Source organism: Salvelinus alpinus, chromosome 8 (assembly GCF_045679555.1).
Source record: "Salvelinus alpinus chromosome 8, SLU_Salpinus.1, whole genome shotgun sequence".
In the NCBI taxonomy this organism is placed as follows: Eukaryota; Metazoa; Chordata; class Actinopteri; order Salmoniformes; family Salmonidae; genus Salvelinus; species Salvelinus alpinus.
Genome location: NC_092093.1, coordinates 23,459,643 through 23,477,820, shown reverse-complemented (window position 1 = coordinate 23,477,820; position 18,178 = coordinate 23,459,643). Strand labels below are relative to the sequence as shown.

At 46.3% G+C, this 18,178-nt stretch overlaps 1 protein-coding gene across 1 annotated transcript in view; it reads left to right on the top strand.

The window, feature by feature from the left end:
* Positions 1 to 18,178, top strand: part of LOC139582751 (uronyl 2-sulfotransferase-like) — a 201,961-nt gene that overhangs the window by 167,308 nt on the left and 16,475 nt on the right. The window contains exons 4-5 of the mRNA XM_071413043.1: positions 7,578 to 7,657; positions 8,429 to 8,582. Coding sequence (XP_071269144.1) covers positions 7,578 to 7,657; positions 8,429 to 8,582 — 234 coding nt within the window. The remainder of the gene's footprint in view (positions 1 to 7,577; positions 7,658 to 8,428; positions 8,583 to 18,178) is intronic.

Here is an 18,178-nt window from a genome sequence, read left to right as displayed (position 1 = left end):
GGAAAAGAGAAAAAAAAAGTTATGAAGTCTTTTTACGTTGCATGTTGGAATATACAAGGATTGAAGTCCTCTGCTTTTGGGCTAAAGAGCAGAAACCCAGACTTCCTGAAAGAAATTGATGATGTTGATATTGTAGTACTACAGGAAACATGGTGCAGAGGTGATGTTTCCACTGGCTGTCCACTAGGTTATAGGGAGATAATCATACCATCCACTAAATTAAAAGGAATCAAACAGGGCAGAGACTCAGGGGGAATGCTAATATGGTATAAATCTGAACTAATTAATTCAATCGAATTGATCAAAACAGGAGAATTCTTTATCTGGTTAAAAATCAACAAGGAGGCTATCTTGACAGATAAAAACGTCTTCCTCTGTGCCACATACATTCCCCCCTCAGAGTCACCCTACTTCAACGAAGAGAGCTTCTCCATTCTAGAGGGAGAGATTAGTCACTTTCAGGCCCAAGGCAACGTACTGGTCTGTGGAGACCTGAATGCTAGAATAGCAGAAGAACAAGACACTATTAACAGTCATGGGGATAAACACCTACCAGGAAGCAATAACCTTTCCCTCCCCACATACCCCCACAGAAACAACTATGACAAAGTGAAAAACAAAAATGGATTACAGCTCCTGAGGCTCTGTCGAACACTGGGTCTGTACATAGTCAATGGCAGGCTGAGAGGAGACTCTTTTGGTAGGTACACATACAGCTCATCCCTTGGCAGCAGCACTGTAGACTACTTCCTCACCGACCTAAACCCAGAATCTCTCAGAGCCTTCACAGTCAGCCCACTAACACCTCTCTCAGACCACAGTAAAATCACAGTGTATCTGAGAAGAGCAGAACCCAACCAAGAAGCATCATGGCCCAATAAACTACATGGTACTAAACAAGCCTATAGATGGAGTGCAAACAGTACAGACATCTACCAAAAAGCAATTAGTAGCCAAAAAATACAATCTCTCCTGGACAACTTTTTAGCCTTAACATTCTCCTTCAGCAATGAAGGTGTAAATTTGGCCGTTAGGAACATAAACTTTATATTTGACAAATTAGCCTCCTTGGCTAATCTAAAGAAGCATAAGAGCAAACCAAAAATAACAGATAATGAAAAATGGTTTGATAATGATTGCAAAAATCTAAGAAAGTCATTGAGAAATATATCTAATCAAAAACACAGAGAACCAGACAACAAAAATATACGCCTTCAATATGGGGAAACACTGAAGCAATACAAACGCACCCTAAGAACAAAAAAGGAACAGCACATTAGAAATCAGCTGGATGGAATTGAGGAATCCATAGAATCAAACCACTTCTGGGAGAATTGGAATAAATTAAACAAACCTCATCATGAGGAGTTGGCTATCCAAAATGGGGATATGTGGAGAAATCACTTTGCAAACCTCTACAGCAATATAACAAAGAGCCCAGAACAAAAAGATATACAAGAAAAATTACAAATCCTTGAATTAGCAGTCAAAGACTATCAGAATCCTGTGGATACCCCAATTACAGAAGAAGAATTATTGGAAAAAATATGCAATCTCCAACCCAAAAAGGCCTGTGGTGCTGATGGGATCTTAAATGAAATGATCAAATATACAGACCACAAATTCAAATTGGCTATACTCAAACTCTTCAACATTATCCTCACTGCAGGTATTTTCCCCGATATTTGGAACCAGGGACTGATCACACCAATCTATAAAAATGGAGACAAATTTGACCCAAATAATTACAGAGGAATATGCGTTAACAGCAACTTGGGGAAAATTCTCTGCAGTATTATAAATAGCAGACTACATCATTTCCTTGACGAACACAACGTCCTGAGCAGAAGCCAGATTGGATTTCTAAAAAATTATCGTACAACTGACCACATTTACACCCTCCACACTCTAATTGATAAACAAGTTAACCAAAACAAAGGCAAAATCTACTCGTGTTTTGTAGATTTCAAGAAAGCATTTGATTCAATTTGGCACGAAGGTCTTTTTTATAAACTAATAGAAAGTGGTATTGGAGGGAAAACATATGATTTTATTAAATCAATGTACACTAAAAACAAATGTGCGGTTAAAATTGGCAACAAGCAAACAGACTTATTCTCTCAGGGGCGGGGAGTGAAACAGGGCTGCCCAATAAGTCCAACATTATTTAACATCTACATTAATGAATTGGCAAAAACATTAGAAGAATCGGCAGCACCTGGTATCACCCTACACAACACTGAAATCAAGTGTCTGCTGTACGCAGATGACCTGGTGCTGCTGTCTCCCACTAAAGAGGGGTTACAGCAACACCTAGATCATCTTCACAGGTTCTGTCAGACTTGGGCTCTGACCGTTAACCTAAAAAAAACAAATATAATGATATTCCAAAAAAGGTCCGGAAATAAGGATGACAAATATAAATTCTATTTGGACACAGTTCTATTAGAACACACCAAAAACTACACATATCTAGGACTAAATATCAGCAACACAGGTAGCTTTCACATGGCTGTGAATGAGCTGAGAGACAAAGCAAGAAGAGCATTCTATGCCATTAAAAGGAACATCAAAATTGAAATTCCAATTAGAATCTGGCTCAAAATTTTTCAATCAGTTATAGAACCAATTGCTCTATATGGCAGTGAGGTATGGGGTCCACTCTCTAATAATGAATTTACTAAATGGGACAAACATCCAATTGAAGTATTGCATGCAGAGTTTTGCAAGACTGTATTGCAAGTACAAAGAAAAACTCCAAATAACGCATGTAGGGCAGAATTGGGCCAATATCCCCTCCTCATTCGAATAGAAAAAAGAGCCATCAAATTTTACAACCATCTAAAAACAAGTGACCCTAAAACATTCCATCACACAGCTCTACAATGTCAAGAGATGAAACCAGAGAAGAGTCCCCTCAGCCAGCTGGTTCTGAGGCTCAGTTCACCAACCCAAACCAACCCCACAGAGCCTCGGGACAGCCCTCAGAAAATCTGGCCCAACCAAATCATCACAAAACAAAAAGAAAAATATATAACCTATTGGAAAGACACCACAAAAAATCAAAGTAAACTTCAATGCTATTTGGCTCTAAACAGACAGTACATGGTGGCAGACTATCTGACCACTGTGACTGATAGAAAACTGAGGAAAACATTGACTAGGTACAGACTCAGTGAGCACAGTCTGGCTATAGAGACCGGTCGTCACAGACAAACCTGGCTGCCCAGAGAGGACAGGCTGTGCTCACTCTGCTCCAGGGGAGAGGTAGAGACAGAAGTGCATTTCCTACTACACTGTGACAAATACTCAGACCTAAGAGCATATTTCTTTCCCAAAATTATAATTCAATACAAAGAATTTGAAACTATAAAAGATGAAGAAAAATTCAAATATTTATTGGGTGAAAAGCCAAAATGTGCAGTTTTGGCAGCCAAATATGTGTCCTCCTGCCACAGCCTGAGGGACAGCCAGTGAAAAATGCAAAGTAATGTTGATAATATTTCCCATTTAGCTTAGTTTTGTTTTGTCTTTCGTACCAGGTCATGTGTCTTCTCAGTCATGTTGAGACTGGTCTACTACTGTTGCTTTAATGTATTGTTGTTCTGATTAATATTGTTGTTGTAGCTGTTATTAATGGTAATCCCATGTCCACTACTACTATTATTATTGCTGTTAGTACCACCATTTATTTATATATAAATATATATATATTTTGTGTATATATATACATATATATTTTATTTAAATTTTTCGATATGTATACTTTGACAATGTAAGTAATAATAACTTGCCATGTCAATAAAGTCAATTGAATTGAATTGAATTGAATTGAGAGAGAGAGAGAGAGAGAGAGAGAGAGAGAGAGAGAGAGAGAGAGAGAGAGAGAGAGAGAGAGAGAGAGAGAGAGAGAGAGAGAGAGAGAGAGAGAGAGAGAGAGAGAGAGAGAGAGAGAGAGAGAGAGAGAGAGAGAACACCTCTGTCTATGGTCCACTAACACGTCCTCTTAGAGTAGCTGTGCGTGTGTGTGTGTTGACTTATGCAGATCCAGATGCATGCTGTCTAAGTTTAGAGATGCTGGTCTCCTTAGCTCCAGTCTGGCTGGGGACTAGAGTGTTGGACCATTATCCTTTGGCTCAGCCAGTGGCCTGCTAATGCATTTGCCCAGAACCGAGTGTCCCAGCCAGGGTAGCCAAACAGGTTAAGGTCCCCTACCCTTTGGAGCCCTGTGGAGCCCTATGTACCCACATCTTATAGTGACCTGTCTGTCTCTCTCTATAGCCAGACTACAAGACCTGAGAGAGAGAGATGGCTTTATTTTAGCTTGGTCAGAAATAGCAACACAGCTTTTCTGTGAGTTTCTCTGTGTTGCTGTGTGGTGCTATGTTCTCTCTCTCACCAAATATGTTACACAGCAAACAAACGCAGCTCTGCCATGGACCCCATGTTCCTGAATACTAGCTACCACGGATATTAAAACATTGAAATGGTCCGTCCCGGCTTGGAGTAGCAGACTTTAAATAGGTGGAAGGTTTTAAGGGAGAAGTGAGGGGGGTGTGGAGGGGTGAGGTGGAGAGGTGAGGGGGGTGGGGGTGGGGGTGGGGTGTGTTGAGGGACATATGCAGTAGCAATAGCAGAAAAGTTTAGTATGTTTACACTAGCCCAGTCCCAGTTGTCTGCGGAGCCCAACCAGGAAGCCTATAAGGCACAGCCTTCAATCAGGAAGAGAGGGGGGGGGCATCAAATATTTCTGGAATCCCAGACTATCCTCCTCTTTGTCTTTCTTCCTCTCCCCTTTCTTCCTCTACTCACCTCCCTTCATGAATGAGAGGGGGGTTGTGTGTGTGTGTGTGTGTGCGTGTGTGTGTGTGAGTGTGTGTGTGTGTGTGTGTGTGTGTGTTTGGCCTTCCCTATACCCATTAAATCAACCAAAACATGTTTAGGGTGCAGGGAGAGGTGATGGGGTGTAGTGGGGGGTATAAGCTTTGGGCTAATTGGTCTGCAAGTCAGCAGAATGTAGCTTTTTCTGTATGGAGAGAGAGTGTGAGAGAGAGAGAGAGAGAGGAGGGGCTGTCAAATTCTCGTGTGACTGGGGCCTCAGATAGCCTGTCCAAACAGACTAGGAGTGACATCACAGTTTCTCATTGATGTTTATGGAGCAGCAGCATTTCATTCCAAACACAGTGTCAAAATATGTCCCAAAAGATTTATAACTGTTGATTGTAGGCATATGAACCATAATGCTATCACACTAGATAACAAATGGCTATATAACAAGTCGCAATAGATATCAAGGCCTCCATGTTTTTCCTTCAGTTTATTGAGTAATGCTGGTGACCTCAGCCAAGGTTATGACAGGGTCAGCCTTCAGTATTTAGAGGGTTGTTAGCCACCCCACCTTCATTTCCCTGTCCCACCTGTCCCATCTCCACCCCCAGGGGTCAGGGCCAGGTGTGACCCCCACCATGGAGCTCACCTGGGGTACAGGTCCGAACCTGTCTCTTGATGCAGACCTGGGGAACCACCGAGGTGAAGAACATCCACCTAGGCTGGGATGATATGGAACACAAAACTGTAAATTATCATGTTTTACATATGATATGAACAGTACACAGTGCGAACATTTCATTGTTCCAATTGGTTTTCTCTGCTAGTCGTTTCACAGAATGAAACCTGAGGACAGTGTTTTGGGTAGATGTCGTTTTCAGAAAGTCCTGGCTATCACCAGCACACTAGAACCAGATATACAGATGGGCTTTATCAACAGGGAGACCCACTGAGGGATAACATAACATGTGGTGTGGTTTAGCTGCTATCATTAATGTAATAATGGGAGATGAGGGGATTGGGGATCTCGCTCCAGCCTGTATGACGTCAGGTTCTGACCCAGTGGACAGGTGGTCTACAACATGATGATGTTGTCAGGTTCTGACACAGTGGACGGGGGGTCTCCAACATGATGATGTTGTCAGGTTCTGACCCAGTGGACAGGTGGTCTCCAACATGATGATGTTGTCAGGTTCTGGCACAGTGGACAGGGCGTCTCCAACATGATGATGTTGTCAGGTTCTGACACAGTGGACGGGGGGTCTCCAACATGATGATGTTGTCAGGTTCTGACACAGTGCACGGGGGGTCTCCAACATGATGATGTTGTCAGGTTCTGACACAGTGGACGGGGGGTCTCCAACATGATGATGTTGTCAGGTTCTGACACAGTGGACGGGGGGTCTCCAACATGATGATGTTGTCAGGTTCTGGCACAGTGGACAGGGGGTCTCCAACATGATGATGTTGTCAGGTTCTGACACAGTGGACAGGTGGGTCTCCAACATGATGATGTTGTCAGGTTCTGACACAGTGGACAGGGGGTCTCCAACATGATGATGTTGTCAGGTTCTGACACAGTGGACAGGGGGTCTCCAACATGATGATGTTGTCAGGTTCTGACACAGTGGACAGGGGGTCTCCAACATGATGATGTTGTCAGGTTCTGACACAGTGGACAGGGGGTCTCCAACATGATGATGTTGTCAGGTTCTGACACAGTGGACAGGGGGTCTCCAACATGATGATGTTGTCAGGTTCTGACACAGTGGACAGGGGTCTCCAACATGATGATGTTGTCAGGTTCTGACACAGTGGACAGGGGTCTCCAACATGATGATGTTGTCAGGTTCTGACACAGTGGACAGGGGGTCTCCAACATGATGATGTTGTCAGGTTCTGACACAGTGGACAGGGGGTCTCCAACATGATGATGTTGTCAGGTTCTGACACAGTGGACAGGGGTCTCCAACATGATGATGTTGTCAGGTTCTGACACAGTGGACAGGGGGTCTCCAACATGATGATGTTGTCAGGTTCTGACACAGTGGACAGGGGTCTCCAACATGATGATGTTGTCAGGTTCTGATACAGTGGAAGGGGGGTCTCCAACATGATGATGTTGTCAGGTTCTGACCCAGTGGACAGGTGGTCTCCAACATGATGATGTTGTCAGGTTCTGACACAGTGGACAGGGGGTCTCCAACATGATGATGTTGTCAGGTTCTGACACAGTGGACAGGGGGTCTCCAACATGATGATGTTGTCAGGTTCTGGCACAGTGGACAGGGGGTCTCCAACATGATGATGTTGTCAGGTTCTGACACAGTGGACATGGGGTCTCCAACATGATGATGTTGTCAGGTTCTGACACAGTGGACAGGGGGTCTCCAACATGATGATGTTGTCAGGTTCTGGCACAGTGGACAGGGGGTCTCCAACATGATGATGTTGTCAGGTTCTGACACAGTGAACAGGGGGTCTCCAACATGATGATGTTGTCAGGTTCTGGCACAGTGGACAGGGGGTCTCCACAACCTCTTAATCGATTTCTCTGCTGAAGAACATGTGAAATTAATGTGTCATTAATTACAGATATTCCATCATCGCCTGTTAAGGCACAAAAGGGTTTAGTGAAAATGGTTCTAAATGAACTTTATATTTGGTTCTGGTTCCATCCTGGGGAGACATACTGTCTTTGATACAAGTATAGACTTGTACAGTCATTTCTCTTGATGTGTGTCTTTCAGGTGGACCTTATGAGGAACATCAGCAACATCCCCCAGCCTTTCCTGTACACCAGACATGTCCACTTTCTCAACTTCACCCGGTAACTACAGCAGAGCACACCACGTATGACAACTGGCACCATCCATCCATCTATGATGCTAAGGTCTCAATGGCACACAGAACCACCTGAAACAGTGGAGTTTCACTGTTATAGCTATGACTGGACAATGTTTTAATCAGAACCACCTTGCTAGGTTTACATTTTCAGAAAAGTCTTGACATTTGATTTAATGTACAAATCATTTGTAGACAGCAAATTGACCGCAATAAGCCCAAAGTTGGGGGGCCAAATAAAATCACCCGCGGCCCGCCAGTTGGGGAACCTTGGTGTAGAGGAGGGGGAGGAGACATGGATTGTGTGTGCCAATCAGAGGGTGAAGAAGTGATTGAGGTGCCTTTGAACGGGGTATTGTAGTAGGTGCCATGCTTCCCGGTTTGAGTCTGTCAAGAACTGCAACACTGTTGGGTTTTTCACGCTCAACAGTTTCCTGTGTGTATCAAGAATGGTCCACCACCCAATGGACATCCAGCCAACTTGACACAACGGTGGGAATCATTGGAGTCAACATGGGCAAGCATCCCTGTGGAAAGCTTTCGATACCTTGCCCATTCCCCGACGAATTGAGGCTGTTCTCAGGGAAAAAAGAGGTGCAATGAATATTAGGAAGGTGTTCCTAATGTTTTGTACACTTAGTGTAAGTCATTTGCCCATCTCCTTATCAACTAGGCCCCAATACTGCCCCACTGTGAAGAACTGTACTATGTACCCTGTACAAATATGTGTCCATCCATCTGTCCCTCTGTCTGTCAGGTTCAGGATAGAGCAGCCCGTCTACATCAACATCATACGGGACCCCATTAACCGTTTCCTCTCCAACTACTTCTTCCGACGTTTCGGGGACTGGAGGGGGGAGCAGAATCACCTCATCCGAACACCAGGGATGAAAGGTGACGAGAGATACCTGGTGAGACTGCTCCTTTATTGTAGAATCTCTTTTTCCATCTTTCATATCTGGTCCAACAGCTCTTCTTCGTTCCGTTAGCAGCATCAGTGTGTTGGTTTGAATGCTAATGGTCCAGGATATTAATGTAGTATGAGGATCATTCTGACCTCAACAGTAAATGACTGGATGACTGAATTACTAGATTGTACACAGTCCTTCCTTGTCGCCATCTGTTTCATCGTCAGGATGGTTGTGTAATGCTTCCATTATTCTCTGGCAATAAGGCACGTTATTGAAAAACGATTTAGAATAGATGGAACAGTTATACATGAGATGTCTCATTCTCGAACATTCTACAAAAGGAAATTGATAAACAATTCAGTCTTAATTGGAAGGTTTCAGATGATATGGATTATATAGATTTACAATGTTTTTGACTCTGCATGAGTGCCTTCGTTTCAACTGATTTAGATGCTGGAACATCAAACACTTTTTCTTCTTACCATAATGACATATTTGAGAAAAATGATCAGGTGAGGCTCAGCATATACTGTAGTAATAGTAATAATAAATCTGTGTTAGTTATAGCCCTACGGTATTGAATGTATGAAGTCCTGAAAGAGTTCCTTGTAACAGTTCTACAATAGAAATCACAGGTCTACTCGTTGAAGACACAGGGTACATGGTGTGGCATGCAAAGGAAGAGTAACGAAGCGTTTGCCCCTTGTGGGCTGTTGTCATCCCTCCATTTCTCCATTCTCCCATTCCTCCATTGCTCTCAACCCGGAACTATCTAGAACTCAATGACAGACTTGACTGAGTTAGACCAAATCTGACGGTTAGTTAGAGACCGGAACTATCTAGAACTCAATACTCTGTGGTGATATTGGTTGTCTCAGGCTTTTCTAATGGCATTTACTGCTTTCGTTTTATTTTCATTTCTGTGATTTGTGTGTGTTTTATTGAGTGGAGGTCCCATTTAAGTAAGGTTCAAAAGGGAATTCATGCAGTTTTTTTAGTGGTGGTCTTGATTGGTGTAATCTGTATAGAGATGGAGTCAGCTAACATGCAATAGGAATGCCCCTTTCTGCTCCTCCAATCAAGCATGTTTGATGGTAGACACACACACATGCACGCACATACAGTACATACACAAACACACAGACATCCCGAGTTAGTTACATACCAACTGTGTTACATAATCAAAAAGTATAGAACACACACACCAGTGCGTTGTCAGAGGCCCTCACAATAACCATAACACACTTTGAGCCAGCCACATTAGCAAACACACAGTGAAGTGAATGTCATTGTGGCTGAGTCTAACTGGGTAATTCAGCTTGGCTGTGTCCCAGGATTACCGGAGCATGTGCCTTATTAAAGTATATAGAGGGCCCCTCCTACAGTAAAGGGGAGCTGCTGCTGGCTCACCTGAGAGTGTCTGTCTCCCGCTCTGTGTCCCGACGCTCTGTGTACCGCCGCTCTGTCCCGCCGTTCTGTGTCCCGCCGCTCTGTCCCGCCGCTCTGTGTCCCGCCGCTCTGTGTCCCGCCGTTCTGTGTCCCGCCGCTCTGTGTCCCGACGCTCTGTGTCCCGACGCTCTGTGTCCCGCCGCTCTGTGTCCCGCCGCTCTGTGTCCCGCCTCTCTGTGTCCCGACGCTCTGTGTCCCGCCACTCTGTGTCCCGCCGCTCTGTCCCGCCGTTCTGTGTCCCGCCGCTCTGTGTCCCGCCGCTCTGTGTCCCGCTCTGTGTCCCGCCGCTCTGTGTCCCGCCGCTCTGTGTCCCGCCGTTCTGTGTCCCTCCGCTCTGTGTCCCGCCGCTCTGTGTCCCGCCGCTCTGTGTCCCGCCGATCTGTGTCCCGCCGCTCTGTGTCCCGCCGCTCTGTGTCCCGCTCTGTGTCCCGCCGTTCTGTGTCCCGATCTGTGTCCCGCCGCTCTGTGTCCCGCCGCTCTGTGTCCCGCCGCTCTGTGTCCCGCCGTTCTGTGTCCCGATCTGTGTCCCGCCGCTCTGTGTCCCGCCGTTCTGTGTCCCGATCTGTGTCCCGCCGCTCTGTGTCCCACCGCTCTGTGTCCCGCTCTGTGTCCCGCCGCTCTGTGTCCCGCCGCTCTGTGTCCCGCCGCTCTGTGTCCCGCCGCTCTGTGTCCCGCCGCTCTGTGTCCCGCCGCTCTGTGTCCCGACGCTCTGTGTCCCGCCGCTCTGTGTCCCGCCGCTCTGTGTCCCGCCGCTCTGTGTCCCGCCGCTCTGTGTCCCGCCGATCTGTGTCCCGCCGCTCTGTGTCCCGACGCTCTGTGTCCCGCCGCTCTGTGTCCCGACGCTCTGTGTCCCGCCGTTCTGTGTCCCGATCTGTGTCCCGCCGCTCTGTGTCCCACCGTTCTGTGTCCCGCCGCTCTGTGTCCCGCCGTTCTGTGTCCCGCTCTGTGTCCCGCCGCTCTGTGTCCCGCCGATCTGTGTCCCGCCGCTCTGTGTCCCGCCGCTCTGTGTCCCGCCGATCTGTGTCCCGCCGCTCTGTGTCCCACCGCTCTGTGTCCCACCGCTCTGTGTCCCGCCGTTCTGTGTCCCGCTCTGTGTCCCGCCGCTCTGTGTCCCGCCGCTCTGTGTCCCGCTCTGTGTCCCGCTCGGTGTCCCGCCGCTCTGTGTCCCGCCGCTCTGTGTCCCGCCGCTCTGTGTCCCGCCGCTCTGTGTCCCGCCGCTCTGTGTCCCGCCGCTCTGTGTCCCGACGCTCTGTGTCCCGCCGTTCTGTGTCCCGATCTGTGTCCCGCCGCTCTGTGTCCCGCCGTTCTGTGTCCCGCTCTGTGTCCCGCCGCTCTGTGTCCCGCCGCTCTGTGTCCCGATCTGTGTCCCGCCGCTCTGTGTCCCGCCGCTCTGTGTCCCGCTATGTGTCCCGCTCTGTGTCCCGATCTGTGTCCCGCCGCTCTGTGTCCCGCCGCTCTGTGTCCCGCCGCTCTGTGTCCCGCTCTGTGTCCCGCCGCTCTGTGTCCCGCCGCTCTGTGTCCCGCTCTGTCTCCCGCTCTGTGTCCCGCCACTCTGTGTCCCGACGCTCTGTCTCCCGCTCTGTGTCCCGCCGCTCTGTGTCCCGCCGCTCTGTGTCCCGCCGCTCTGTGTCCCGCCGCTCTGTGTCCTGCTGTGTGTGTACAGTAGGTGTCAGTGAAAGAACACTGTCAGTTTCTCACCCAGGTCTCGGCCCTAATGCATGAGTTATTGAGACATTCCTGTGGTAGACTTCTTACATTTTCCATCAGCCCCACTCCCTCTTTACTCACAAACAAACACGCATGGACACAGTCATGTGAACACGCACACAAACACATGCTTTTGTTGTACGTTATTTGGCTATGAATCATATGTGTACTGTAGCTGTAAGAGTGACCAGTGTACGAGACTGATAGTGGTGTTGTCTTCTGACCAGGTCTGTCTGACTGATCAGCCTACTGCCAGAGCAGCTCAGTTCCAGACACACAGACACACTGCCAGAGCAGCTCAGTCCCAGACACACAGACACAGTGTGGAGCTCAGTCCCAGACACACAGACACAGTGCCAGAGCAGCTCAGTCCCAGACACACAGACACAGTGCCAGAGCAGCTCAGTCCCAGACACACAGACACAGTGCCAGAGCAGCTCAGTCCCAGACACACAGACACAGTGCCAGAGCAGCTCAGTCCCAGACACACAGACACAGTGCCAGAGCAGCTCAGTCCCAGACACACAGACACAGTGCCAGAGCAGCTCAGTCCCAGACACACAGACACACTGCCAGAGCAGCTCAGTCCCAGACACACAGACACAGTGTGGAGCTCAGTCCCAGACACACAGACACAGTGCCAGAGCAGCTCAGTCCCAGACACACAGACACAGTGCCAGAGCAGCTCAGTCCCAGACACACAGACACAGTGCCAGAACAGCTCAGTCCCAGACACACAGACACAGTGCCAGAGCAGCTCAGTCCCAGACACACAGACACAGTGTGGAGGTCAGTCCCAGAAACACAGACACAGTGTGGAGCTCAGTCCCAGACACACAGACACAGTGCCAGAGCAGCTCAGTCCCAGACACACAGACACACTGCCAGAGCAGCTCAGTCCCAGACACACAGACACACTGCCAGAGCAGCTCAGTCCCAGACACACAGACACAGTGTGGAGCTCAGTCCCAGACACACAGACACAGTGCCAGAACAGCTCAGTCCCAGACACACAGACACAGTGCCAGAGCAGCTCAGTCACAGACACAGTTCCAGAGCAGCTCAGTCACAGACACAGTGCCAGAGCAGCTCAGTCACAGACACAGGGCCAGAGCAGCTCAGTCACAGACACAGGGCCAGAGCAGCTCAGTCACAGACACAGGGCCAGAGCAGCTCAGTCACAGACACAGGGCCAGAGCAGCTCAGTCACAGACACAGGGCCAGAGCAGCTCAGTCACAGACACAGGGCCAGAGCAGCTCAGTCACAGACACAGGGCCAGAGCAGCTCAGTCACAGACACAGGGCCAGAGCAGCTCAGTCACAGACACAGGGCCAGAGCAGCTCAGTCACAGACACAGGGCCAGAGCAGCTCAGTCACAGACACAGGGCCAGAGCAGCTCAGTCACAGACACAGGGCCAGAGCAGCTCAGTCACAGACACAGGGCCAGAGCAGCTCAGTCACAGACACAGGGCCAGAGCAGCTCAGTCACAGACACAGGGCCAGAGCAGCTCAGTCACAGACACAGGGCCAGAGCAGCTCAGTCACAGACACAGGGCCAGAGCACCCCTAGACTGCCAACAACTCTATACTCTCCGTCTCTGACCCTTGAACTGGTTTACTCTGATGACACACACACACTTCAGAGAAGATATCCTGGCGGGCACCCAGCGTTGTTCTTACCAAGGCATGCCTTGTCTACGCATCAGATAGTAAAAGAGAAATGGTGGATGATTGGCTGTCACACTTTATCTTCATCTGCCTTCACCACAAGACACATTTTTGGTGACTAGAATTTTTTGGGACCAAAAAAAACCGTGCTGGACTTGCTCCCATGGTAAACAGTTGAGAGCTTATGACCAGTTACGAGACAGTAGTAGTGGGTGCTACACTAACATCAGCTGGCGCCCATATCGAGTGTGGTTGTGAGGAGGGACGTCCACAGCCTGTGATCATGGAGAGAAGAAGAGGCCCAGAAGGGTTTTAAAAATCGGGACACAGCCATTCTTCAATATTCTTCCTCTGCCAATGAGAGAGAGAGAGAGAGAGAGAGAGAGAGAGAGAGAGAGAGAGAGAGAGAGAGAGAGAGAGAGAGAGAGAGAGAGAGAGAGAGAGAGAGAGAGAGAGAGAGAGAGAGAGAGAGAGAGAGAGAGAGAGAGAGAGAGAGAGAGAGAGAGAGAGAGAGAGCCCCAGGACAACAGCACAATTAGACCAAACCAAATCATGAGAAAACAAAAAGATAATTACTTGACACATTGGAAAGAATTAACAAAAAAACAGAGCAAACTAGAATGCTATTTGGCCCTAAACAGAGAGTACACAGTGGCAGAATACCTGACCACTGTGACTGACCCAAACTTAAGGAAAGCTTTGACTATGTACAGACTCAGTGAGCATAGCCTTGCTATTGAGAAAGGCCGCAGTAGGCAGACATGGCTCTCAAGAGAAGACAGGCTATGTGCTCACTGCCCACAAAATGAGGTGGAAACTGAGCTGCACTTCCTAACCTCCTGCCCAATGTATGACCATATTAGAGAGACATATTTCCCTCAGATTACACAGATCCACAAAGAATTCGAAAACAAATCCAATTTTGATAAACTCCCATATCTACTGGGTGAAATTCCACAGTGTGCCATCACAGCAGCAAGATTTGTGACCTGTTGCCACAAGAAAAGGGCAACCAGTGAAGAACAAACACCATTGTAAATACAACCCATATCTATGTTTATTTATTTTAACTTGTGTGCTTTAACCATTTGTACATTGTTACAACACTGTATATATATAATATGACATTTGTAATGTCTTTATTGTTTTGAAACTTCTGTATGTGTAATGTTTACTGTTAACTTTTATTGTTTATTTCACTTTTGTATATTATCTACCTCACTTGCTTTGGCAATGTTAACACATGTTTCCCATGCCAATAAAGCCCCTTGAATTGAATTGAATTGAAATTGAATTGAGAGAGAGAGAGAGAGAGAGAGAGAGAGAGAGAGAGAGAGAGAGAGAGAGAGAGAGAGAGAGAGAGAGAGAGAGAGAGAGAGAGAGAGAGAGAGAGAGAGACAGAGAGACAGAGCCCCAGGACAACAGCACAATTAGACCCAACCAAATCATGAGAAAACAAAAAGATAATTACTTGACACATTGGAAAGAATTAACAAAAAAACAGAGCAAACTAGAATGCTATTTGGCCCTAAACAGAGAGTACACAGTGGCAGAATACCTGACCACTGTGACTGACCCAAACTTAAGGAAAGCTTTGACTATGTACAGACTCAGTGAGCATAGCCTTGCTATTGAGAAAGGCCGCCGTAGGCAGACATGGCTCTCAAGAGAAGACAGGCTATGTGCTCACTGCCCACAAAATTAGGTGGAAACTGAGCTGCACTTCCTAACCTCCTGCCCAATGTATGACCATATTAGAGAGACATATTTCCCTCAGATTACACAGATCCACAAAGAATTCGAAAACAAATCCAATTTTGATAAACTCCCATATCTACTGGGTGAAATTCCACAGTGTGCCATCACAGCAGCAAGATTTGTGACCTGTTGCCACAAGAAAAGGGCAACCAGTGAAGAACAAACACCATTGTAAATACAACCCATATCTATGTTTATTTATTTTAACTTGTGTGCTTTAACCATTTGTACATTGTTACAACACTGTATATATCTAATATGACATTTGTAATGTCTTTATTGTTTTGAAACTTCTGTATGTGTAATGTTTACTGTTAATTTTTATTGTTTATTTCACTTTTGTATATTATCTACCTCACTTGCTTTGGCAATGTTAACACATGTTTCCCATGCCAATAAAGCCCCTTGAATTGAATTGAAATTGAATTGAGAGAGAGAGAGAGAGAGAGAGAGAGAGAGAGAGAGAGAGAGAGAGAGAGAGAGAGAGAGAGAGAGAGAGAGAGAGGGAGAGAGAGAGAGAGAGAGAGAGAGCGAGAGAGAGAGAGAGAGAGAGAGAGAGAGAGAGAGAGAGAGAGAGAGACAGAGCCCCAGGACAACAGCACAATTAGACCCAACCAAATCATGAGAAAACAAAAAGATAATTACTTGACACATTGGAAAGAATTAACAAAAAAACAGAGCAAACTAGAATGCTATTTGGCCCTAAACAGAGAGTACACAGTGGCAGAATACCTGACCACTGTGACTGACCCAAACTTAAGGAAAGCTTTGACTATGTACAGACTCAGTGAGCATAGCCTTGCTATTGAGAAAGGCCGCAGTAGGCAGACATGGCTCTCAAGAGAAGACAGGCTATGTGCTCACTGCCCACAAAATGAGGTGGAAACTGAGCTGCACTTCCTAACCTCCTGCCCAATGTATGACCATATTAGAGAGACATATTTCCCTCAGATTACACAGATCCACAAAGAATTCGAAAACAAATCCAATTTTGATAAACTCCCATATCTACTGGGTGAAATTCCACAGTGTGCCATCACAGCAGCAAGATTTGTGACCTGTTGCCACAAGAAAAGGGCAACCAGTGAAGAACAAACACCATTGTAAATACAACCCATATCTATGTTTATTTATTTTAACTTGTGTGCTTTAACCATTTGTACATTGTTACAACACTGTATATATATAATATGACATTTGTAATGTCTTTATTGTTTTGAAACTTCTGTATGTGTAATGTTTACTGTTAACTTTTATTGTTTATTTCACTTTTGTATATTATCTACCTCACTTGCTTTGGCAATGTTAACACATGTTTCCCATGCCAATAAAGCCCCTTGAATTGAATTGAAATTGAATTGAGAGAGAGAGAGAGAGAGAGAGAGAGAGAGAGAGAGAGAGAGAGAGAGAGAGAGAGAGAGAGAGAGAGAGAGAGAGAGGGAGAGAGAGAGAGGGAGAGAGAGAGAGAGAGAGAGAGAGAGCGAGAGAGAGAGAGAGAGAGAGAGAGAGAGAGAGAGAGAGAGAGAGAGAGAGAGAGAGAGAGAGAGAGACAGAGCCCCAGGACAACAGCACAATTAGACCCAACCAAATCATGAGAAAACAAAAAGATAATTACTTGACACATTGGAAAGAATTAACAAAAAAACAGAGCAAACTAGAATGCTATTTGGCCCTAAACAGAGAGTACACAGTGGCAGAATACCTGACCACTGTGACTGACCCAAACTTAAGGAAAGCTTTGACTATGTACAGACTCAGTGAGCATAGCCTTGCTATTGAGAAAGGCCGCCGTAGGCAGACATGGCTCTCAAGAGAAGACAGGCTATGTGCTCACTGCCCACAAAATTAGGTGGAAACTGAGCTGCACTTCCTAACCTCCTGCCCAATGTATGACCATATTAGAGAGACATATTTCCCTCAGATTACACAGATCCACAAAGAATTCGAAAACAAATCCAATTTTGATAAACTCCCATATCTACTGGGTGAAATTCCACAGTGTGCCATCACAGCAGCAAGATTTGTGACCTGTTGCCACAAGAAAAGGGCAACCAGTGAAGAACAAACACCATTGTAAATACAACCCATATCTATGTTTATTTATTTTAACTTGTGTGCTTTAACCATTTGTACATTGTTACAACACTGTATATATATAATATGACATTTGTAATGTCTTTATTGTTTTGAAACTTCTGTATGTGTAATGTTTACTGTTAATTTTTATTGTTTATTTCACTTTTGTATATTATCTACCTCACTTGCTTTGGCAATGTTAACACATGTTTCCCATGCCAATAAAGCCCCTTGAATTGAATTGAAATTGAATTGAGAGAGAGAGAGAGAGAGAGAGAGAGAGAGAGAGAGAGAGAGAGAGAGAGAGAGAGAGAGAGAGAGAGAGAGAGGAGAGAGAGAGAGGGAGAGAGAGAGAGAGAGAGAGAGAGCGAGAGAGAGAGAGAGAGAGAGAGAGAGAGAGAGAGAGAGACAGAGCCCCAGGACAACAGCACAATTAGACCCAACCAAATCATGAGAAAACAAAAAGATAATTACTTGACACATTGGAAAGAATTAACAAAAAAACAGAGCAAACTAGAATGCTATTTGGCCCTAAACAGAGAGTACACAGTGGCAGAATACCTGACCACTGTGACTGACCCAAACTTAAGGAAAGCTTTGACTATGTACAGACTCAGTGAGCATAGCCTTGCTATTGAGAAAGGCCGCCGTAGGCAGACATGGCTCTCAAGAGAAGACAGGCTATGTGCTCACTGCCCACAAAATTAGGTGGAAACTGAGCTGCACTTCCTAACCTCCTGCCCAATGTATGACCATATTAGAGAGACATATTTCCCTCAGATTACACAGATCCACAAAGAATTCGAAAACAAATCCAATTTTGATAAACTCCCATATCTACTGGGTGAAATTCCACAGTGTGCCATCACAGCAGCAAGATTTGTGACCTGTTGCCACAAGAAAAGGGCAACCAGTGAAGAACAAACACCATTGTAAA